This window comes from Corylus avellana, chromosome 9 (assembly GCF_965113065.1).
Source record: "Corylus avellana chromosome 9, dhCorAvel1.hap1.2, whole genome shotgun sequence".
Taxonomy (NCBI): Eukaryota; Viridiplantae; Streptophyta; class Magnoliopsida; order Fagales; family Betulaceae; genus Corylus; species Corylus avellana.
In genome coordinates, this window is record NC_142498.1 from 22014755 (window position 1) to 22038508 (window position 23754).

Below are 23754 nucleotides of genomic sequence, written 5' to 3' on the forward strand. Positions count from 1 at the left end.
GAGCAGATTGCTCAGAAGCAAGAATCTCATAAATAAAAAATCGGTTTATTATTTAAAAAGTACATATCGCAATATTATTGTGAAAGATACCCGAGATGGGTGGGAGCTTTCTTTCTTTTTTTTTTCTTTTTTAATTATCCTGACTGTAGGGAGTTTTTTTTTTTGAATATCCTGAAATTCCCAAGCACATATTTGATGCTTCCTTCATAAACTTGAATATTAGAAATCTATACACTGTTCAAATTTCAATTGTATTTATGTAAATACCTTTCAACTTTTAAGTCTTCTGGTTTAGAACTCAATTATGATAATATTACCTTTATTGATGTATGTTGGGGGCAGTTTTAGGTTCAAGGATCCACTATCTAAACAATCATCTTCGTGGTTGAGTTGAGATGGGGTTTCCTTGATACGAAAATGTTGTTCTTGCAAACATATAAAAGGTCAGAGAGTCTTTGGCCGGAACCAAAGACTCTCCTAAACTTAAGTTAGCATAATCACTTTTGGAGTAAGATAAATAATGAAAAATAGTCTCTAGCTTCTAATGAATTAGCATGCCAGAGAGAGAGAGAGTCTCAAAGAAAGACGTGGGAGAGACTTGGAGAGTCTTAGGAGAGAGAGATATATAGAGAGAGAAACGTGAGAGTCTCTTAGAGAGATTCTCTGAGAAAGCAGTCAGGAGGAGGAAGAAGAAGTCTCCTTTTATTTAAGGGAGTCAAATATTTTGCTTACATAGGGGTGATCCCATATTGTAAATAAATGTAAAATGACTGGCCCTCAAAGGGATATTTTGTACCCCACAATGAATCTTAGAACTTTTTTTTTTTTTTTTGTGTGTGAATTTGGAAATGCATAAACTCTATTCAGCTTTGAAAAGCGGTTAATTTTAAGAAAAAGGGATTGATGGCTTTTCTTGTTAATTAGTATAAAGAATTTGGTTAGAAATAAAATTAAGAATTTATGATTCTATGCTAATGAGATACAGGCATGTTTGTGAAGGATTTTGTTTGATACCATCACCACTCTTGTATTTATTATTATTCTTTTTTTTTCTGTCCATGAATTTGTGTTCTATTTATTTATGTTAAAATTTTGTACATTAGATAAGATTAATATTATTGATGATTGTTTGGAAGTTTACACAAAATCAATGAGAAAAAGTCAACCACAACTTTGCTAAGTTATGACAAAAAAAACTTTGGACTTGTTTGATAACGCTTTTTAGGACAAAAAAAAAAAAAAAAAACTAATAAACAATACAAAACACTCACAAACTATTTTTATATTTGATTCACATCACAATTAAAAAGTTAAAATCGTTATCTAAAAAAGTTTAAACATTATATAAAGCCAAGTTGATTAGTAAATAGAGTTAGGCTCGGTTTGTTAAACTTTTTCTTTTAATCTTTTGTTTAAAGTTTTCATAATAAAACAAACAACAAAACATAAAACATTAGGAAAGAAATAATTTTCACATTTTTGTCAAATCAAACAAAAATAAAATAAAAAACAACTCCCAAAATACATCATCCACGGCTATATTGGTTGATGTGAGCGACGGTAGTGGTTGAGAGCTGATTATGACAGAAAATTTAGAAGTAAAATTGGTTGGTCATGGTGTGATGAGATTATCCACCTCAATATCTTTAGACTTTATTTGTCATTTTCAATGATAGAAGACATTGTTTGTACTTGTCATTATTGACCTTTTTAAATCTAAAAGGCGGTGATATAAGCAAAGCGAGCGTGCATTGTAGGAATCGATCGTCATTGGAGGAGCCAAATTGTGCCAATACATTTTAATGCTCTTTATTTATAAGTAACCAATCAAGCGGTTAGAGAAAAGCTGAAGAGCCGGAGACTGAAGAGCACACTTCCAACTTCCAAAAGCCATTCTTGCCTTTTCTCCATCATTTCGTTCTCCTTGCGCGGTAGTCTCCACTTCGCGTTGGAACCGTGCCTTTGAGCGGTACCATTTGGAGCGTTCCTGTTAAAAGTTTCGAACGGCTCGTCGTTTCGGCGGTGATCATGGAAGATACAGAGAGCTGCAGTAGCAGAGCCGTGGATTTCGCGCCGACTCTTAGTCGGAAGCAGAGGCAGAAGGTCGTAGTGTACAATCAAGTTCTTCATCGTCTCAGAGACTTGAGCTTCGCAGAGACCAGTCTTCCTGGTTTTGAGGATGAGCTTTGGGCGCATTTTCATCGCCTCCCTGCTAGGTTCCCCCAAACCTTTACTTTACTATCTTTTGTTTGATCATTAGTTGAATTATCAAAATTCACAACTGGTGATTTATTTATTTATTTATGTGTGAGTACTTAATTGTGGCTTTCAAGAATGGACCTCCATATCAAAGGTGTTGATGTTGTGGAGTACTTACAATCAGAGCTGGTGTTTATTGATCTAATTCGCTAATAATAGGTATGCATTGGATGTGAATGCCGAGAGGGCACTAGATGTTCTTATGCACAAAAGATTATTGCATATGGCACGCGACCCTGCCACCAGACATGCAATTGAAGTCCGTGTCGTGGAGGTAATTTATACGAGAAACTGTGCTTGGATCAAGAATTCTTGGCTCTATGCATTTTTCTTCTGAATTTTCCTCTTTCTTTGTTAAAATATTAATTAAATTCACCATTTACTATAAGTTTAAGCTTCTGGATTAATAAGTTTTGATTTAATACTCTGCTATATAATTCATTATTTCCATTTATACTATGAAGTTTGACTAGCAGGATGATTTAGAATTGGGCACATTTTTGGAAATGGTTGGTTTTCTATAGGTCTCTTGAGGTGATTGACATATTGACCATGCAAAAAACTGGACGCAATTTTATTATAATTTCATTTTTCTATAATTTTTGTTTTGTTTTTGTTTTTTTTTTTTGTTGTTGTTGAAATCACTTGTGATTGGCCAAATGCATCTTGAACATATGCAGGTTCATTTTTCTACGGGTGGAAATTGTAGTCATTCTTTTCATTCGAATTCCCAAATGAAAGTGGATGCTCAATGTTCTGATCATTCCAGCGAAAAGTGGTATGGTTAAATGGCCTCCTTCTATTTCTTTAATGAGGATTATCAGTTATTTAATAACTTGTGTAATGGGGCTACCGGATACAAGCAAGTGATTACATGTGTGTTTGGACCCTAATATCGTAGCCTCGTAGGATGACCAGCCTTGAGAGCTGGAGATTTAACTTTTGGCACTTTGATTTTGTCACATTTATTGTTATGTTATTTTATTTTTCAGTGTTATATTGTTTGATTTTTCAGACTTTGGGTTATGTTAATTTAATCGGGCTTTATATTATTTTAGTGTCACTAGGGTTAGGGTTTAATCCCTAATCTATTTAAGCATAATTTTGTTTCGTGGTAGGTAGCTTTTGATGAATAATATTTTGATAGACTGCATCATTGTGTATACTTTTTCAGTGTTCATCCACCGCCTGCCTTTGGTCCGTCAACTGATGTTGAACCAACTCTTGAAGTCAACCACTTACATGTTGAAGATACGCAAAATGGCATGACTGATACTCGTCTTCGTTCCCGGTAAAGAATTTTAAAAGGTTTTCTCCTGATTTTGAGATTTTTCTCTAATTGTCCTTAACATGATATTTTGTGGCCAATTATTGTACTGTTCATATATTTTTTGTCTTTCAAATTAGTGTTGAAAATTTGGTATGCAACATTGATGTGGATACTTTATAGATACGAGTTGCAATACTGACATGGGCGCATTAGGTTTGGCAGGATTTTAGAAGTTTTATTATACTAGATAGTTCAAGAAAAAGAATAATTTCTGGTTTGATGCAATAGGTATGAAGTCTCTTCTGTAAAAGTAAATGAGAAGAGTTGGGAAAATTTCCATTCATACCATTGAAATTTTCAGGATCCCGACAGTAAAGTTTGAGGAGGAATAAGTCTTTCTAGTACGTAAGTTTTCTCCTACCAGAAGAAGTTGAGATCCGTGGCTTCATCAGATATTCTCTCCTGGTTGGGGAAAACTACACATTTAACTCCTACTGGTTTGTGACTTTGCTTTGAACAGTTATATATCCTTGGACCTTTCTTAGACATTGCAATATGTATCCTATTATTTATACATTCTATTTTGTATGTGTGTATTTCTTATGATTTTTCTCTCATCTATATTCAACTTAATGTTGCTTGCTTTCTTTGTAGATGATGAGATCTTCAAATATTTTTACCATAAACAAAAAAATTTCATAGATTGCTTGAAGCTTTTATAGGTTTAGTTAATTAACACTGTAATAGTTTCCAAAATTTGCAGGGCAATGCATGAAATTACAATTTCAACAAATGACAAGCCCAAACTTTTCAGTCAGGTAGCTGATCTCTCTCTCTCTCTCTCTGTCTCATAGGGAGCATGTTGAACTTTCTAGGTCTTGAACCATTTCTTGGAATCATCTGTGTTGTATACCTTCCAATGTCCACTGTTTTCAGCATCAGAAACATATCCAGGATAGCTCTAATTCTTATTTTAGCATTATTTCTTAGATGTGTGCTGCATAATATGTGGCATGTGAATATTCTTGACGTTTATGAGGCATCTACTTGAGATTCAAATTTTTGAACAAGGTGATAAATATATTGCACAAGAGAGATATATGTTTGATGCTGCTAATGGGCATTATTGTTTTGAAGGCTGGAATTCTACAATCTGCTTCAGTAATGTAACATTAGATCCATACCCCTTACTGGACCTGATTTGAATCACTTGCTGGTGACTCCTAGAACCGTGTGGCAGCCAAGCTTTCATCTCCCCAAACTTCAACCTTTAGTGGGGGGCATCTAGAATGCTTGCTGCTATTTAGAAATGATTTGATATTTTGCTGTTGAGTTTCTTGTACTTAATACATTAAAAAAAAAAAAAAAAAAACTGCTGTATTTCATTCATCTTATGCTCAATTTGTTCTCTCAAACTTTAGTGCTCTATGTTTGACTCTATTGTTTCTTTTTTACTCGTCCTTCTTGAGGCCCTTCTTTCACCATGCTTATTTATGGACATTTTTGTTATGGTCTCGATGTTGTGTGGCAGAAGCTTGGTTGGTGTTTTGACATTTCATAGTAGTTTTTGGTATATTGGTAGTTATCCGTCAATTGGAACACTAAAGAAGCATTTCTCTCCTTCATCCATCATGTTCTAGTTACATAATCCTCCATTTTCTTTTTAGTCTCCTGCCCATAGTCCTAAGGATTTATTTACCAATAAGATTTACTATCTTCTTGTTCTTTCCTAGTTTTATTGAATTTCTGTTTATATATGTTGCCTAGTCCTGATTTTATTTATAAATTTTTGAATTTTCAATGTCCACTAAATACATATTATGGTGGATCTCACTCCATATGTTTTGATCCGTTATTCACAAGTAACAGAAACATCTACTTCTTTGCACCCTTACCCTTGTTTCATACGTATCTTTGTCACCACCAAAGCAAGTTCTCTGTAATTCATATGCCTTAAGACAGATTGCAACAGATCAGGCTTCTGCAAGATCTGATGATGGATAGAATAGTTGATTTGATACTTATATGTGGAACTTCCAAAAGTAATTTACTAGTAAGATATTCTATCTATATCAATACTATCTATATTGATATTTTTTCTTTCTTTTCAGTTACTATTTTAATTAGTGATGGTGCATTTTCAGCTGAGTTACTTACTGTCTGACGTTGGCTTGAACATTCAAGAAGCGCATGCTTTTTCCACTACAGATGGCTACTCTTTGGATGTTTTTGTTGTTGATGGCTGGGCACTTGAGGTATTTCTTTATTTGTTCTCATTTTCTTGATTGTAATATATTTTTTCATCAATTAATTTCTAGTCCTAGGGAAGAATATTCATTTATTTCATGGAATCAATTCAAATATGCATTGTTTAAATGCTTAGTAGTGACTTTATACAATTGATTGAACATAAATATTTAGGGAAACTTCACTTAACCCCCCCAAGCTTTCATCACTTTTGCAAGTACCCTTCAAAGTTCAAAAATTCTCAATTTAGTATATTAATCTTCCAATTTTTTGCAATGTTACCCCTCCTTTAAGATTTTCTCTTAAATCCTGTCAAAATTTCCAAAATACTCATGTTTTATTATAAAAAATCAAAAAATAAAAAATTACAGAGATTTAAGCATTGGCCAGGATTTAACAAAATTTGCAAAAATACCTACGCTTGAAGCTTTGCAATTTTTTCAATAGAAAAATATGGGTATTTTGAAAATTTTGACAAGATTTAAAGGAAAATCCTAATGGAGGGGGGATATTGTAAAAAATTGAAAGTTTGATATCCTATATTGAGAGTTTTTGAACTTTTGGGGCTTAATTTCAAAACTCGTGAAAGTTCAGGAGAGTTTTGTGAAGTTTTCCGTATATATTTTATTCATAGGTTATCATTTGTCAGTCTTAATGGGGTGTTATTATGAGCTTTCAAGTTACGGTGTGGTTTTCTTAAATTATTGAAGAAAATATAGTTACATTCTCTGTTTTTGCCTCTTTTGTAATTCCTTGTGAACTGCTTGACTGATGTGCATGGTCTATGCTTATAGGAGATCGAGCAGCTTAGAAATACACTGCTAAAGAAATTACCAAGAATTCAGGTATCTCCTCTACAGACTACTTGTTGGAACAATTTACATTGTTCACTTGATTTCAAATTTTTGTTCAAAGATGGTTACTCTTTGGATGTTTCGTTTGTGATCGATTGAGGCGATTCCAAATAACTGCAGTTTTAGTTGCCTTAATAGGTCATGTTAATTCAGGATGAGTCTCAATATGTTATGACATTGAAGGCTGAAAAAAGTAACATATTTAACTTTGAGATCTGTCTTTGGATATGACCATGACATGTCCCATCTTGCTTGATATAGTTAAATTCATGATCTCCTAGTATCCTGCTTCTGTGAATAATGTACATTGTTCTGATGCCAGTGCTTCCTATGTGAGGTTTCTGATAGTTGACAAAAGGACTTGGAGCTTTCTTGGAAATTGGAAAATGGTAGACATGCAGTTAGTAGTGAGTTATTGTTACTGTTCCGAGACCAAAAAAAAAAAAGAGCAAATTTTATAGATCCATATTCCAGAAAAGGTTATGAAATTACACCCAAGAATATGTAAATGTGGAAAAAAGGGAGTGAGAGCAATTGTTATTGGTTAATCTTAGAATGAAATGAATGAAGTTATCTCAGAAGGGTTGATAAATCATGAATCGTATCAAAATGTTAAACAACAATTTGCTTTTACTCTGCAATCCTAATAGGGCTTGGTTTTAATATGTGCTAACAGAATCTTTAGAGATACGTTCTGGACACTAGCCCTTTAAGTAGGGTCACTTGAATTTTCTAATTACTGGTCAAAACTAGCATCCATTATCATTAAATGTCTCTATGGTAGGACAAAAACAGAATTTGAATCATTAAAAGATTATACTTTAGCTTAAATTTAGTTAAGATTGAAAGCTCATATCTGTACTCTGCTGTTTTTCTGTTATCATAACCAACTTTTTTTGTGATATATATCAAACTAGTAGGAATCACTGTATAAGGAGTCCTTACATGTCTGATCTTTGATCATCTTTTCATACCATGCTAACCTATGCAAATTAGTGATGCTAAAAGTTATGTATGCTTTCCGCATCTAATTAGATTTGATATGTTGGAGTGCACAGCAGAAGCAACCTTGGTTGAAATGTCATTGGGTTCCTGTTGCAGGGGGAGCAAGAGCAAACTGGGAGAGATAATGTAAATGTATCCACTGGTGGAATCAATGTCTGGGAAATTGATACAAGCCTGTTGAAATATGAAAAGAAAATTGCATCTGTCTCATTTTGTGACTTGTGAGTAATTTCATTCTCTATAGCTGTGATCTGTTTTTTATGAGTATTCATTGAATAGTATGATTGTGATTCATGCAGGTATAAAGGTACTTTTTGTAATCAAGATGTGGCAATTAAAGTTCTGAGGGCAGAGCACTTAAATAAAAACATGCAGAGGGAATTTGCTCAAGAAGCCAATATTATGAGGTTTGTTATGTCATATCTTGTTTCTTCCACAAGCACTACTTTCATAATCATCATCTTTTTCTTCTGTGTTCTACCTCCTTCGCAATTTATGTTTATATATCAGGAAGGCTTTCTTGAATGATGTTCATTTGTTACTATAATGAACACATCCCTCAATTTCCTAGTAATAATCTAATCATTTTGCTTGTTAGGTCATTGAATGTTTTTGTAATATTCCTCAATCAAGTGAGATAGTGGTTGAATAGGTAAACTCGTTCTTTGTTATGGTGGGAAATGTAAGAACATTACTGGTTCAATCATTATTATATATTTGCGCCACCTTTAGCTGTTGAAATGTGTATGGTCCAGATTGAAATCTGCTATCAAAGAGGCCACGCAGTGCAGGTTGTAAAGACTTAACTATGGTACTGGAGATTCCCCTCCCCAGTTTCCCATAAACACTATGGTACTGGAGGCCTTGTCCGAAACATGTGTATGTGTGTATGAAAGAGAAAGATATTTATTTTGTTATTGGCAAGTAATGCATCACTTGATATGATTCAACATTTTCTCCTATCATGATTTCCTTTTACTAGAAGACAAATGCTACACACTCTCATTCCCACCCAAGTGCACACCTTGACGTGGCACTAGAAATCACCATTGGATCCAAAATCCAATAGTGATCCATCCAAAATTTAATAGTGATTTTTAGTGCTATTTTAGGGAGTATGGGAGTGGGAGTGTGTGTAGCATTTCTCTTTACTATAATGTAATATGAGACTGAATTTATAAAGAAACTGAGCGGTTGCTATTTTTTTTTTTAATAATGTAAATATTTTGAAATCCCACAACTCTGGATGGAGGGTCTTCTGTATTTACTTTTTATCGAGCTTAGTCAGTATTTTCAAGAATCTTTATGAAAAGAAAGGCTGTTATCCATAGCCTACTCTTAGATATATTATTCTACTTTTCACTATTTCAATTCTTCTTTTGAAACTTGCAGGAATATCCGGCACAAGAATGTTATTCAATTCATCGGGGCATGTACAAGTCCTCCAGGCCTTTGTCTTGTCACGGGTAACTTTAGTTTTTTTATGCTACATGCCCTGATTTATTCAATAGTTATAAATTTTGATTATGTATAAATGATCGGTAATTTTTTTTTTTGGCAGTTTTCCTTTGTTTATTTGTTTGTATATTTTTTTCCTTGCTCAAATTTGTTTGTTTCTTTCTCAGAGTACATGTCTGGTGGAAGCATGTATGACTTCCTGCATAAACAAAAGAGTGTTTTGGCACCTCCATCCTTAATCAGAGCAGCAATTGATGTTTCTGAGGGAATGAACTACTTGCACCAAAATAATATAATCCATCGCGATCTGAAAGCTGCCAATCTTTTGATTGATGGAAATGGAGTAAGAGATTTACATTTTTATGTTTTTTGCTTTTTAAATCTATAGCTTTTTGTGTTTATAGACATTGTTGTATCCTGGTCCTCTGCTTCAGAACCATCATAGCTGATGATGACATGGGTAAACATTTGTTTCATTGGGATGCCTGAACCCTAGTCGACTTGTTTGCTTAAATTAAAAGACAGATATATCCACTTTTTTTTTTTTTTTTTCTTTTTCTTTTTCTCTCTCTCTCTCTTTTATAAGTGACTTCTATATCAACTGAGAATAAAGGGACAGATTTAACTATGATTTTGTCTTGTAACTTAAAATTTTGACTAGTGACCCCTGATTGAAAATAGCACTTAATTGCAGATAGTATGTTAGGATGTTAATAGACATTAATTTAAGTTTAATAGGAACTTAAAATGTGGGGTTCAAATTACAGTTTTCTTGAATGATGTGTTTTTCAAGCATGGGAACTGATTAGGTATTAATGGATTGATTACCACCAATTTTTTTTTGCCCATGTTTTTCTTTTAGATTAATATTCAGTTTTCTTTAGGCTTTAAGAGTAGAGGGTAGTCACATGCATGCTTGTCCTTGATTAATTTCTTCTTCTGGATAGGAGTTTTTCTGAGGTTGTTTTATGGTTGTATACATAGATTTAAGGCTGGTCTAAGTTTCTATCTACTAAATTTCCAAATACCTTTTCTGCCAGGTTGTCAAGGTTGCTGATTTTGGCGTTGCTAGAATGCAAGCACAATCTGGTGGCATGACTGCAGAAACTGGAACATATCGCTGGATGGCTCCAGAGGTCTGATTCTATAGACACGTATATTCATGGCTTTTGAACATTATTACTTGATAGCAAAAGGATATCTAGTTTTTAGCATAAATTTCTAGTTCTTGTACCTTTCAATTAAGTTTCCAAGTAAGGCAATTGTACTATGTAAATACCTGTTTTCCTTCTGCAATTCCTGCAATACAAATATGAATATGGTTTGCAGGAAAATATCATATTTTTATTGCATAAAACCCCAAAAGAACGGGAAACATAAAAGAAAGAGATAAGGGAGGGAGGGAGGGAGAGAGAGAGAGAGAGGAATGAAAATGCTCCAGACAATGAGATAAGGGCTTGGAATTTGGTTTCAAACAATGTACGAATAGATGAATGATTGGAACAAATTATTGATACTACTAGCATTGAGATAAGGGTGCACCATGGAAGGCATGAGCAAGGTTTTAGAAATAGGACCATTGAGGGGATGGAAAAAGTGAAACATTCAAGGTTCATAGGACGGGGTCGGACCATGACATTTTATAATTTAATTATTAATTAATTGAAAAATTAAATAAAATATGTTGTAAAATTTATAAAAAAATCTACTGAGAAATATCCAAAAAAAAAAAACTGAACAATTCCAATCAAATTTTTAGAACTTATATCAGGAAATAACAAAGCATAGACAAGCAAATCATGGTCTGACGGGTCAAATGGTTAAACCCCTGGGTTGATGGTTTTTGCCAGTTTTTGATAACTGCAGTTTTAAGGGGTTGACCGGACCAGTATGGGTCCCAGTTAGCAGTTGACCATAATGAATCATCCAGTCTGCTTTAGTTTTTAGAACCATAGACATGAGTCTTAGAGATGGCAGTCTATAAGCAAGAGACAAACTGATATAGTTTTGTAGTATATCTCTCGATAGCTCTTTTACTCTTAAAAGTTAATACATGGATTTGTTCAACACTTTCATAGGTTTGCTTGTGTATATGGAAGAAAGAGATAATGTTGCATGGTTTAATTGATGACAATGATGATTATTATGTGCCTTTGGCCTTTGGTAGCTTCCCCAGCTGTCTGACATGTTTGTTTGTTGTTGATGCATGGAAGCTCATTGAACATAAAGCGTATGATCACAAAGTTGATGTCTTCAGTTTTGGAGTTTTACTGTGGGAGCTGCTTACACGAAAGGTAGTGAGCCACCTTTTTTTGTGGGAGCAAAGAAAATATAGCTCTCTTCAGATTATTGTTTTGCTATCTCTTCACCTCTACAATTTGATGGTTGCACAGAAATCATATGAATCATCTGTGTTTTCTGACTAAAATGCCAGCTTCCATATGAGCACTTGACCCCATTACAAGCAGCAGTTGGTGTGGTCCAGAAGGTATTCCTCCACTAAATATTGATATTGTATATCAAATTTTGTGAATCTTCTTCTGCCCCAACAAGGGTTTTTTCTTCTTTTTTTTTTAATATTTGTGGTCTACAAACAATTTTAGTTCATCCCCTTTTCACCACCCATAACCAACAATAATATAACTGCTACTAGAACCTTTGTTCATTAAGAGGGTGGCACAACTACTTAACCTCCATGGCTACAAAGAGGGCTTTTGGTCCACTCTGAAGAATGTGTGCCTGCTAGTATAAAGAAGTGTGTATAGATTAGTCTATTTCTTACTTTTTTAGATAATTTAAAAATTACTAATGAAGGTAGCTGGCATTGCAAGATAATGGAAATTATTAGGAGCACTTTCAATTAAGAAAAGGATTTGGTGACATGAATTTCAGGGTCTGAGGCCTACAATTCCGGCCAATACTCATCCAAAGCTTGTGGAACTGCTCGAGAGATGCTGGCAGCAAGATCCATCTTTGAGACCAGAATTCTCAGAGATTATAGAAATTTTGGAGCACATGGCCGAGATGGTATAGACACTTATCTGTCCTTTTTCTTCAAAACTTGAGGGTTTTAGGAACTTTTGTTATCTTGTAACAGGTTGAGGACGAGACAATGCACCGGCAGAAGCGCAAATCGTCTAGAAGAGTATCTGCTTTTGGGCAGAGCAGCCATTGAAGTGGCAAGTGAGAAGACTGTTTATAACACATTAACGATCTTGTTCACTTTATATTTTCTTGATTTGGTTCTTAGTTTTGTAAATCTAATTATGACCACAATGTATAATCCAATCGCTTCTGTCAGCCCAACCAGGGAAATGCTGTTCAGTTTGACACGCACATACACCATATGTCAATAAGAGAACAGCTAAACTGTCTAGAAACTAATTCTCATTGATAATCTATTTATTTTATAAGCTTGGTTAGTGAAATTTTGATTAGATATATTTGGTTGAATGAAATTTGGTCTGCCCCCTTGCTTGAACAGTTAACCCATTCGCTTGGTCCATTAGCCTTTTATTTTCCCCGAGAGAATTGAACTATGGTTATCAAGAATTGAATTTCTCAATTTTTCTCAAGTAGCTACCTCTTGCGAAATTTTATAAAGTGGAGGTTAGATGAGGACCGAATTTGCTTGAATTTTGCATTTTGCCGTGAAATCTTCTTTGTTATTTCTTTGATCCAGTCAATAGAAGTTATATTTGTCTTTAGCATGAGATTCTTATATGTTCTATTAAATATGCATGTAATAATAGAATCATATTTGAGAAATTTCTTTCAATTTGGAGGGAAAATTAAGCCATGTCTTTTACTAATATAAATCAGGTCACAGCCAGTGTGTAAGAATAGGTTTTTTTTTTTTTTTTTTCTGAGCAGTGTGTAAGAATAGGATATTCCCTTAAGTAATAGTCTGCAAAAAATAGAAAATTAAAATAAATTACCACATAAGAGCATTGCTGTGCTATGACATGACATGTACGGATGTAGTGCTCGGCTCGATGCTCCTTTTTCCGATTGCTAACGGACACCTCCCTCTCAGCCATTATCGGATGCCTTCTCTGTTCACATGAAAACTTCTGCAGTCGAGATTCCTCGGTATTGGTGGGTCATAGAGTTAAAGTCGGTTGTTCTTTTTCACTTTAGGCGGGCAAACATATATACCCCACGAACTGTTACTCCTTAATGCTTTTGAGAACCGCGTTGAATTCTTTTTATGGAACCTTTTCAGAAACTCCTTGAAACCAAGCTTTTTTCTTATGCCAAAAAACCACGGCCTGCGAGGAACGCTAAGCTTTCATGTATCACTGAAATAAAATGGCTCAAAGAGAAGGAGAAGTAGTGCTCAAGGTTGATGATAGTAATGGCTGTAGCAAAGAAACCATCGAAGTAAACAAGATTAGCAGTGAAGGTCGATGCAGCGACTATCAAGCTTCCTCGGAGACATTCACGGCTGCAAGAAGTGATTCTGTACGACGAAGAAACAAAGACCTGTCGGACCAAGAAAACCGCCAAAGGTCCTCGAGCTCGGGTGGGGGAGAGGTTCTGAGGTGTAGTTCGAATGCTTCGTTTCGGCGAGAATCGCGAGATTCGTGGAGGTCAGTGATAAGCAATACCAAGTCTAGGCTGATAGACCCGCCTGAGGAACCGTGTCAAAGTTCAGAAAGAGCAGTAAACTCTGGACGAGTGATCGAAGAAAAAGAAGATAAGGATAATGAAGACCCTGATATTGAAGACATCCCAGAGGAGTATAAGAGACTGAAATTCAGCTCACTAACATTGCTTCAATGGGTTAGTCTTGTTTTGATCATTGCGGCTTTAGTTTGTAGCCTTTGGGTTCCGATTATAAAGAGGCAAACGGTGTGGGACCTTCCATTATGGAAATGGGAGATAATGGTTTTAGCATTAATCTGTGGACGTTTAGTGTCGGGTTGGGGAATTCGGGTGGTTGTGTTCTTTATTGAGCGCAATTTTCTTCTGCGAAAACGGGTTTTATATTTTGTTTATGGGTTAAGGAAATCCGTTCAGAATTGCCTCTGGTTGGGTCTTGTTTTGCTTGTGTGGCATATTATTTTCAATGACAAGGTAAAGAAGGAGACCAATAGAAAGATTTTGCCTCATGTAAATAAGGTTTTTGTTTGTTTTCTTGTGGGTACCCTGATATGGCTTCTAAAGACTCTGCTTGTTAAGGTCCTGGCTTCAAACTTTCATGTAAACACATTCTTTGAACGAATCCGGGAGGCTTTGTTCAGTCAGTATGTAATAGAAACGCTTTCCGGCCGGCCAAAAAGACATGGCGTAGAAGAAGAGGAAGCCATGGCTGTGGTTCACGAGTTTGAGAAAGCTGGGGTTACTCTGCCTGGTGACCTTGGGGCAACTCTGCTTCCTAGGAGTGGGAGAGTGATAGGAAGCGGTGAGCTGCAATCTCCTGCGGTTGGGAAGAATGCTAGATTTTCGAGGTTAATATCTAAAAGGCAAGATGAGGAGATCCCAGTTGATCACCTGCATAAGCTGAATCTCAAGAATATATCAGCTTGGAATATGAGGAGGATGGTTAATATTATTCAGCATGGGGCTTTATCCACTCTGGATGAGCAGATACTGAATTCTAATATTGAGGATGAAGCTTTGTTGCAGATTAGAAGTGAATGCCAGGCAAAAGAGGCAGCCAAGAGGATATTTCAAAATGTGGCAAAGCCAGGATCGCAGTAAGTTCTTATGTTCTTTTGCCCTTGCTTTCTTGTGATCAAATGACATTAATAGGCCGTAAAATATTAATTAAATTATTAAACTTTATCATTTTCAATTAGCTTAAACTTTTGTAGAATGAAGTTGTTTGGAATATATTTATCTTGTCAGCTAAATATAGACCTGATATATTGTTATGCAAATGTGAACCACTGCAAAAGATACATTTACCTCCAAGATGTGATGTGCTTTATGAGTAAAGATAAAGCTTCGAAGACAATGAGTTTGTTTGGAATAGCAAAAGAGAACCAGGGAATCAGCAAGTCCTCCCTTAAAGACTGGATGGTAGAACATACTTGTGCTCTTTGTTGATTTAATGGGCTGCATCTCCTAGTTGAATAAAGAATGCTTCATTGTTTTGTTTTAGGTTAATGCATTTAGAGAGAGAAGGGCACTTGCATTGTCTCTCAATGATACAAAAACAGCTGTGGATGAACTCCATACTTTGCTGAACGTTCTTGTAGCCATCCTCATATTGATAATATGGCTTATTATACTTGGAGTTCCAATCTCCCACTTTCTTGTCTTCTTAAGTTCACAGCTTCTTTTGGTGGTGTTTATTTTCGGGAATACCTGCAAAACAGTCTTTGAAGCAATAATCTTCCTATTCGTGATGCACCCATTTGATGTTGGCGATCGTTGTGAAGTTGAAGGAGTCCAGGTAAAAAGGGTATTTTGATTATGCACTCTCATATAAGAATGTCTTTCATTTATGTTCTAAATTATGTTTCCTTGGCTCTCAGATGGTAGTTGAAGAGATGAACATACTAACTACAGTTTTTCTGAGATATGATAACCAAAAGATCATATACCCTAACAGTATTCTGGCTACCAAGCCCATTGGTAATTATTATCGTAGTCCAGACATGGGGGATGCAATTGATTTCTGTATCCATATCTCCACCCCAGTGGAGAAGGTTGCCATGATGAAGGAAAGAATAACAAGGTATGTACGGGCATCCATCTTTCTTTCTTTTCTTATTAATTTTCGTTCTTCCCTATGGAACTTAATTTCTAGAAATATAGGCTATATTGGTCTATGTATCTGTATTCATCCACTGAAAATAAATATATTAATAAACAACTTAAAACACAAAATACTTCTCAAATTGTACTTTTGTGAGAATATTTTTACAAAACAAATGTTTAACTTACTATTTTAACTCACTTTGTACTGTTTTACTTTCACATGGTGTAATATTATTATTTTTTGAAATAGGTGTAATATTATTAGGTTAACCCTTATACTGCTAGGATAGTTGACCGCTATATATAAGCCATTCATGAGTTCAAATCTTATTTTTATCATTCACTTTTCATTTCAATTAAATATCTACGTGTTTTAGCGTCATTTATTAAGAGATGGCTTGAACCACATATAAGAGGAAGTGTTATAATATTAATTAAATAATTATATCTTTGTTTAAGTTAACAAGTGGTTCATACCTAACCACTTATTAAGGGATGGCATGTTTTGCCACATAAAAATTCTTTTCCGAGAAAAACAGATGTTATCAAAATAAAAACTTTAACAGACAATTCAAAACACAAAATACTCAAAATTATTTTTACAATTATGTTGTATCATAATACTTTTTCAAACACAAAGTATCCTCTTAAAAAACCATTAAAAAACGGGAGTCTCTGATGTTGTGGGCGTTGTGGCTGCTGCATTTGTAGGTACATCGAAAGCAAGAATGAGCACTGGCAGCCAGCTCCAATGGTGGTAATGAGGGATGTGATAGACATGAACAAAGTGATGGTATCAGTGTGGGTTACACACAAAATGAACTATCAGGACATGGGGGAGAGATGGAGTAGGAGGGCCCTTCTGATTGAGGAGATGATCAAATTGTTCAGGGAGCTCGATATTGAATACCGCATGCTGCCTCTTGACGTTAACATCCGAAACATGCCACCACCGATATCAAACAGGCTTCCTTCAAATTGGACAACCTGCGCCGGCTGATAGTGATGAAACAACAACAGCTTATTAGAGCTGTACAGGACTTCGGAATGCTTCACTGTAAGAATGAAGGATTTAGGAAATTATTTATTCCGACTCAAGATAAACTCATATCTCCGTGATAAAGCATAAATGAAAATACATTACACGTTTGTTAGATTGCCACTAATGCACTAATTCTTAAGCGTAATGCTAAACATCCACGTCGTCTTCTTCGTGCCTTCTCAAAATTAATGTAATTTTTAAAATCACTTCAGATATTTGGATTTGCGATAAATTAATTTTAAAAATCTCATCAATTTTGTAGCTCTCCATCATGGCACGGGAAACCGCCATGTTTGCTAATGTTTTTGTTTTTGGTTATAAGTTGAACTAAATATTAGGCTAAAAGCCAAGAAAGACCTAAAAAAAAAAAAAAAAATTGCAGCTCCGATGAAGAGGTGGGGAGGTGCACAATGAAAAGAGAGGAGGCCAGAGAGGATAAAGACAAGTAGAGCTTATGGTGGTGGAGGAAATGGAGCTGTAGGTTAGTCTGGTAAACCAACCAAAACACAAGGAATTGGGTCATTTCTGCCCTTACACGCCCTTGGAAGGAGCCCATTAATGATTGCAGACTTGAGCCCATGAGAATTGGGAACCGCGAGGCTCGGTTTATTCAGTATGCCCATAGGCCGAAACATACTTGGGCCCATGAGATCGTCGAATTAGGCTTGCTCTTTAAGCCGCCCACTTTATAGGTTTGCTCTTTAAAGTCTTTCCTACCGGCTGATCTGATCCCAAGCCAACTATCCTCTCAGCTCAAGCAAAGGATAGAGTGGGGGGGCCCGGGGGATAGGGCAAAAGTTCTCTTATTTGAGTGGTCGAAAACGAAACAAGAATACGCATTTTTAAAACACAGAAAATAAACCCAAAACCCGAACCCATCCATCCAATGATTCCAATCCAACCTCGTATTCCAATGGCGACTCCAGTGAAAGTGTACGGACCAGCCATGTCCACAGCTGTGTCCAGGGTCCTAGCCTGTCTCCTTGAGAAAAATGTTGACTTCCAGCTCATCTCCGTTAACATGGCCAAGGGCGAACACAAGAAGCCTGAGTACCTCAAGATCCAGGTACTTCGAAATACACACAGAAAAGTCTCTCTCTGTTTCCTTCTTTTTATGCTAAAGCTATAATTCATGTCGTCCTATAATTCAACAGCCCTTTGGCCAAGTCCCAGCATTTGAAGACGAGGACATCTCCCTCTTTGGTAAATATACCCACAATTTTTTCATCTTCATTCTTTCTATTTGGTCCTCCGTTGTAAATGTAAATCGATAGGTTTCAATTTTTTTGTTGTTGTGGGTAATTCAATTTCAGAGTCTCGGTCGATATGCCGATACATTTGTGAAAAGTACGCGGACCAAGGAAACAAAGGTCTGTACGGGACGAACCCACTGGCAAAAGCATCCATAGACCAGTGGCTAGAGGCGGAAGGGCAGAGCTTCAGCCCACCAAGCTCGGCTTTGGTGTTTCAGCTCGCGTTCGCGCCGCGAATGAAGATCAAGCAAGACCAGGTGGCGATCAAGCAGAACGAGGAGAAGCTGTCCAAGGTGCTGGACGTGTACGAGAAGAGGCTGGGGGAGACCCAGTTCTTGGCCGGCGATGAATTCTCTTTGGCCGATCTTTCGCACTTGCCCAACGCGCAGTACTTGGTGAACGCCACTGATAGGGGCGAGCTCTTCACTTCCAGAGAGAATGTGGGTAGGTGGTGGGACGAGATTTCGAGCCGAGACTCGTGGAAGAAGGTGGTTGGTATGCAGCAGCAGAAGAGTGCTTGAAATTTGGTTGGTGATTTTGGTCTGTCTTTCTTTATCAGTTTTAGTTGAATAAATTGCTTCAATCAGAGACATTTTTTTCATTTTCTTTTTCTTTGGGTATTGCTGAGTCCAGGATATCTAAATACGAAACCCAGTCAAATTGTCGTTTTGCTGAATTTACGAAGGATTCTGCCGCCCCGCTATAACTTTGTGTTTCTTTATGAGACTAATATTCAAAGTTAGTATAATTGAAACATAAAATTTCTTCCTTGGTTTGGTATCTTGATTGGATGGCATTTTGATCTCCCAATGATCCACGTTGGTCTCGTATAATCTGTCAATTTCAGAACACCTAAGCAAATACATCAATTTGCTACGGTCTTCAAGCACTATATATATATATATCAAAAGAAAGGAAAATACAGTGTCACAGTCGGTTTGATTCTACAGTTGCATGTACTCCAACATGATTGGGTTTTCTTCTAAATTTATTATGGATCAAAGATTCAAACACATGTTTTTTTTTTTTAATAAAATAAGCAAAATTCTACAACATCGTGGAGAAATGTTGAGTGATAATAGCGGCCTATCACCGTAACTTCTTTGTCTGTCTCAGCTAGGTATTTTGAAAGCACGTGACTGACAAAATATATATTGGAAGCAAGGCGCATTCATTTAGATAATGGCATTTTCCATTGCTGTTGAAGATGATGTGGCGTTGATGAACTCGACGATTTGTCGAGGATTTGGAGCTTGCAATCGAGAAGGTTACAAGAAGGACCAATTCAAGATAGGCGATCGTCAAATCTAATGAAATAGGTTTCTCTCTTTCATTGCCTTGTATGTATAATGTAACGATTAACACTTGATTTTTAATCAATGTGGGACTTTCTATTCTGCTCCAATACTAATCGAGTTAAAATTGAAACTCCTTAGAATCATTTATAAAGTTGAATCCCACTTACTAAACAACTAATATGGAACAACAAATTCACAGTTCTTTTTTATATATATATATATATATCGAGGAGGCTAACAATCCAAGGCTTTAAGCTTCTGCATTAAGGAATCATTTCTCGAATTATCGCAAGAATATTTAGGTTGTCAAACCTAATAAGCAAAACGGCCTGACTGAAGTGAACCCAAAGCCTCAAGTCCCCATATGAGAATCAGTTCTCAGACTTCGAAAATGGCCTTATATAAAATTTCCTTGGCTCTGACAGGCCTGCAGCTTGCCCTCCACAATGGTTCACTTGTTACAGGTCTCAGAATGCTCGAGCAAGTTTCCAAAGCTCACTTGCTCTGACATCCTAGGACCCCCCCACCCCTAATATGGTCCGAATTTTTTGAAATTTGAAAAATAGAATTACAAGAGATCCAGATCCAGTTGAAAAAGTGCCATTGCATCCTTTTTTATCTTCCTCCAAAGTGATTCAATTGGGTAAGCGCGGTTTGCACAAGGAATATGCTCAATGCATTCGCTTTGCTGTAGGAAAACCACTTCCTGTCCATGCAAAATAGCCACCGGCAACATCAGTAATGTGTAGTATATCACCATGCAAGCAAGAATTGCAGTTTCCTAATAGTCAACCACATCTGTATATAGACATAGTACAACTACAACCCAAAAAGTCGCCTTAAGTTTCTTTTGGTTTTGCTGGTTTTCCTCTGTTCTCGATCCCTAATAGTTAATTGCCTGGCTGAGCTTCAGTTTCTCTTTGTACTCTTTCAATTCTCTCTTGTATCGTTCCTTGTCTTTCAATCCAATGTTCTGGTAAACCTATAAAGGAAACCACAAATCGTTAACAATCAAAATGCAAATCTAAGTACTCAAAACTCTTATTGATGTCTAAAGGAAAACTATTTAAGGTAAAAAACACACCCTTTCTATTAAACAGCCTACTGCATTTCTTTTTATTCTACCATGCAAGATACAAAAGAATTCCACAGAGAAACAACAACCCAGAAGGTTTGTATTGCGTCTTTGAGATTACCATCCTTTCTTCTGGGCTGAGGTTGCTCCATGACTCGCCAATCATCTTTGTGAACTCCCTTTCTCTGTTTGGGTACAAAGATTTGAGCTTGTAATGCTTCTCGGCAAAGAAGAAGTTATAGCCACTCCGATTGGGCTTTGGATAGTTGGGGTCTCCCCTTCTTTTACTTTTTCTTCTCCGTCGATGACGACCGGAATGGTGAGGTGGTTTGTGGGTGTATGGGATAATGGCACTGTTGGATTCGGGAACTGAGGTAGAAGAATCTGGCTGCTCCGGATGGTAAAGTACTCCTCTAAGAACCTCAGAACCTAATTTCACAGACACCAAATAACCACAATCGAATTTCCCTTCAATTGTTCCAATAGCTGAGACGCATGAAGGGCCTGCACAAGATGGTAGCAGAAAGTTTGATATAAAGCTAGTTGGTGCTGACTGATGGAAGCTTAATTCAAAATACAAACTTGAACTGTGATTCCCATAACATTTCATGGTAAATAAAATTCACGTTTACAAATTGAAATTTGGGACTGTTGCAGCAAAGTAAAAATCATTTTGTTTTGCTCCCATAGCAATTAGAAGAAGCGCAACATACTGGAAAGAGTGAATGCTGCAAGCAGCAAGGGATCGGCTGCTACAAATTCGCTTACAAACTGATGTAGATGTCCACAATTTTTGATAATTAAGTAAAAATCTGACTTGTTAATTTAATTAGTTAATGGTTGACACACTCTTAATCATTCACTAGTTTATAAGGAAATTATAGTAAAAGATGTAATAGCTAAGCAGCACTAATCTCGATAAAACCTATAAGATCGACCCTTTAAGTGGAAAGATATGGACAGAGATAGACTGAGGGGAGAGGGCCGTACTCTTCTGAAATTTTCTATAACTTATATATATAGTTACATTTTTTTTTTGATAAGTATATATATAGTTACATATATATTATATTAGCCAAAATCTTAAGTTTGGCCCTATTAACAAGGCCCTATTAAGTTTAACAATGCTTTTTAAAGTAGTTTTTTGCTATTTAGCAAGAAAGCAAAAGCATTAACAAACAACTCAAAACACAAAATACTCATAATTACTTTCACCTTTATGTCACATCACAACAAAAAAGCAAAAAACACCCTCTAATCTTGGCCTCTTTACACCTAAAGGTTTTTCTAATTTGAATATTTTTGTGGAAATCGAATTGGGGGTCATAAAGTCAATTAATAATTCCAACTTAAGGCACCAAAACAAAAGAACTTAGGATAAACCAAAACAATCAAACGGGATCTTAAGTCAATTGCTTGTAAACTGCAATGTCTTCTAATTCTCTTTTGATAAATATGATAGTTTTTTGTTACTAAGAGAACTAAAAGAAATAAATTAAAAAGGAAAGAAAACCTGGACTACCGAGAAATACCAAAAAAAAAAAAAAAAAAAAAAACCTAAGAAAAAAAGAAAAAAAAAAAAAAAAAAGGAAACAGAAGATGAGAAGTTTTAGCAATATTGCGAGGCCTTAAACTACAAAATTATTGTCTTCATGCTTTGGCCCCTTACTTAAGAATTCCTCGTTTTGTCCCTAAATTGGACACATCAACTGCTATGAAAGGCATCTAAAATAATTTTAAACTTGTAAACACACAATAGCCACATATTTTCCTTAGATTGACATGCACATCAAACATATCTAAACAAGTTAACCACCATATAAAGGCAATCCACTTGGCATCCCATGAGATTCATTGACTTGCACATAAATTAAACAGAACATTATGTGGCAGAGAAATTAAAACAAACAATTATGTGTGGTGTAGTTGACACTCACACTTTATCCTCATATATTTTCGTGCAAGTGAAATGAGAAATGGAAAGACTAGCTTTTATTATTATCCAAGTAAAATCGGGAAATTAGGGAGGAAAAAGAAAAAACCTTCAACAAGCGGTTCCGGATAATCTGTAGTCGTTTTGGGGGAATATTCCACAATAGCCAATTCAGGTCTCCACGAAGGATTGCTAGCAGGAAATGAAACTGGATAGAAATAAAACAGCACCCATAAATGGTAAAAACCATAAAGAACAGAGAAAAAATCGGATCAGAGGCAATATTATCAGAGACAAGATTAAGGAACAAAACTATCTGTTAAAACAAAGAAAATGAGAGAAGAAAGGAGGATATAAAACCGATTTTAACTACCTGTTGGAGTGAAAACAGGACCCTGCAGCTTAAAGAAGTAGACCTGTTCATAATGGTAAAGGAGACTGAAGTAGTGTTTCCTCAATACAAAGGAAGCACTTGTTGTGGTTGGAGAGAACCTGAAAATATTTCCCACTTCCCTCCATTTCTTCTCTGCAACAACCTGAAACATTTTTCTTTCACTCTCAGTGGAAAATCATCTATATATATATATTTGATTTCACATGGGAATGATTAGATAAAAGAGCAAACCTTCTCATAACCACCCCTTTTTGTAACCTCTACATAAAGAACATGCAAATCTAGCTCCTTCCCCCCAATCACAGGAATCCTTAAAATGCCACAAGGAAGAAAGAATGGAGGATTAGAAAACACAACCACATGAATCAAACAAAAAAAGAAATAGGAGTACAAAACAGACAACAAATAAAATGTGGAAATCCCATTTACATCATATACTGCTATGTATGTTATAATCAATGTGGAAATTCCCCTGAAAATTATATTCAACAGAAAAATGAGAGAGAGAACAAAAAAAAAAAAAAAAAAAGTACTTACATAAACTTGGTGTTCATCATAAAATGGAAGCGCCTGAGAGTGTCCCAGAAGACTATAGGGTCCCTGATAGCATCCTGATGGGAGGCAAGTGGGGAAGGATATTGCTTACCCTCCTCCCCATTCAAGCTCTTGTTGCTCCCAAACGGAGACATTTTTCTCACGGTCGCCGGAAAATCTAGATGGGAAGATTGAAGAAGAGCCTGAAAAACATTGGCGTATATTAATGGTGATAATAAATAGAGAAAAATGATTTCCAAGAGAAAATCGTAATTAAGATACAGTAAGTCTGACCAAAAGCAGATTTAAAGAAGAGGGTTGGACGCGTGGGAGGTAACGGTTACACAAAATTGGCCCTTTCTGCTATTATGAAAGCACAGTGCCAAAAAAAAAAAAAAAGTCCTTGATGCTTATTTATTTT

General features: G+C 35.9%; 4 protein-coding genes across 9 annotated transcripts; 3 read left to right on the forward strand and 1 right to left on the reverse strand.

The window, feature by feature from the left end:
- The first annotated feature begins 1790 nt into the window (after positions 1 to 1790).
- LOC132190410 (serine/threonine-protein kinase STY46-like) lies at positions 1791 to 12515 on the forward strand. Of its 6 annotated transcripts, none has more exons than XM_059605390.2 (17): positions 1796 to 2216; positions 2419 to 2533; positions 2940 to 3037; positions 3434 to 3550; positions 4293 to 4347; positions 5502 to 5582; positions 5674 to 5784; positions 6571 to 6621; positions 7732 to 7856; positions 7935 to 8042; positions 9028 to 9101; positions 9261 to 9436; positions 10134 to 10229; positions 11307 to 11387; positions 11528 to 11581; positions 11986 to 12120; positions 12168 to 12515. In XM_059605390.2, the coding sequence occupies exons 1-17, from the start codon at positions 2029 to 2031 to the stop codon at positions 12447 to 12449; spliced, it is 1947 nt and encodes a 648-aa protein (XP_059461373.2). In that variant the 5' UTR covers positions 1796 to 2028; the 3' UTR covers positions 12450 to 12515. The 6 variants fall into 6 exon arrangements, with proteins under 6 accessions (XP_088375487.1, XP_059461373.2, XP_059461374.2 ...); XM_059605392.2 differs by having other exon boundaries at positions 1798 to 2216; positions 12191 to 12359; XM_059605391.2 differs by lacking the exon at positions 5502 to 5582 and having other exon boundaries at positions 1797 to 2216.
- A 550-nt stretch (positions 12516 to 13065) lies between these two features.
- On the forward strand, positions 13066 to 16958 carry LOC132190409 (mechanosensitive ion channel protein 6). Its single transcript, XM_059605388.2, has 5 exons — positions 13066 to 14795; positions 14997 to 15120; positions 15203 to 15496; positions 15579 to 15781; positions 16516 to 16958. Exons 1-5 carry the CDS (start codon positions 13405 to 13407, stop codon positions 16802 to 16804), a joined length of 2301 nt encoding a protein of 766 aa, XP_059461371.2. The 5' UTR covers positions 13066 to 13404; the 3' UTR covers positions 16805 to 16958.
- Positions 16959 to 17608: 650 nt separating this feature from the next.
- Positions 17609 to 18870, forward strand: LOC132189998 (glutathione S-transferase). Its single transcript, XM_059604862.2, has 3 exons — positions 17609 to 17912; positions 18001 to 18049; positions 18160 to 18870. Exons 1-3 carry the CDS (start codon positions 17733 to 17735, stop codon positions 18618 to 18620), a joined length of 690 nt encoding a protein of 229 aa, XP_059460845.2. The 5' UTR covers positions 17609 to 17732; the 3' UTR covers positions 18621 to 18870.
- A 1180-nt stretch (positions 18871 to 20050) lies between these two features.
- On the reverse strand, positions 20051 to 23690 carry LOC132190320 (HMG (high mobility group) box protein with ARID/BRIGHT DNA-binding domain-containing protein). The gene is made up of 7 exons (XM_059605271.2): positions 23628 to 23690; positions 23337 to 23536; positions 23031 to 23109; positions 22779 to 22941; positions 22515 to 22613; positions 20594 to 20976; positions 20051 to 20379 (listed from the first exon to the last, which is right to left on the reverse strand). The coding sequence occupies exons 2-7, from the start codon at positions 23486 to 23488 to the stop codon at positions 20281 to 20283; spliced, it is 975 nt and encodes a 324-aa protein (XP_059461254.2). The 5' UTR covers positions 23489 to 23536; positions 23628 to 23690; the 3' UTR covers positions 20051 to 20280.
- Between the last annotated feature and the right edge of the window lie 64 nt (positions 23691 to 23754).

Bases quoted from the DNA above. Each gene is read 5' to 3' on its own strand.
- LOC132190410 (XM_059605390.2), top strand. From the start codon at position 2,029: ATGGAAGATACAGAGAGCTGCAGTAGCAGAGCCGTGGATTTCGCGCCG. The intron at 3,038-3,433 runs GTATGGTTAAAT...ATACTTTTTCAG, and splicing joins GATCATTCCAGCGAAAAGTG to TGTTCATCCACCGCCTGCCT. The intron at 11,388-11,527 runs GTAGTGAGCCAC...CTAAAATGCCAG, and splicing joins GGGAGCTGCTTACACGAAAG to CTTCCATATGAGCACTTGAC.
- LOC132190409 (XM_059605388.2), top strand. From the start codon at position 13,405: ATGGCTCAAAGAGAAGGAGAAGTAGTGCTCAAGGTTGATGATAGTAAT. The intron at 15,121-15,202 runs GTAGAACATACT...GTTTTGTTTTAG, and splicing joins CCTCCCTTAAAGACTGGATG to GTTAATGCATTTAGAGAGAG. The intron at 15,497-15,578 runs GTAAAAAGGGTA...CTTGGCTCTCAG, and splicing joins GTGAAGTTGAAGGAGTCCAG to ATGGTAGTTGAAGAGATGAA.
- LOC132189998 (XM_059604862.2), top strand. From the start codon at position 17,733: ATGATTCCAATCCAACCTCGTATTCCAATGGCGACTCCAGTGAAAGTG. The intron at 17,913-18,000 runs GTACTTCGAAAT...ATAATTCAACAG, and splicing joins CTGAGTACCTCAAGATCCAG to CCCTTTGGCCAAGTCCCAGC. The intron at 18,050-18,159 runs GTAAATATACCC...ATTCAATTTCAG, and splicing joins CGAGGACATCTCCCTCTTTG to AGTCTCGGTCGATATGCCGA.
- LOC132190320 (XM_059605271.2), bottom strand. From the start codon at position 23,488: ATGTCTCCGTTTGGGAGCAACAAGAGCTTGAATGGGGAGGAGGGTAAG. The intron at 22,942-23,030 runs GTTTGCTCTTTT...AAAATGTTTCAG, and splicing joins AAAGGGGTGGTTATGAGAAG to GTTGTTGCAGAGAAGAAATG. The intron at 20,977-22,514 runs GTTTTTTCTTTT...CATCTTGTGCAG, and splicing joins TCCGGAACCGCTTGTTGAAG to GCCCTTCATGCGTCTCAGCT.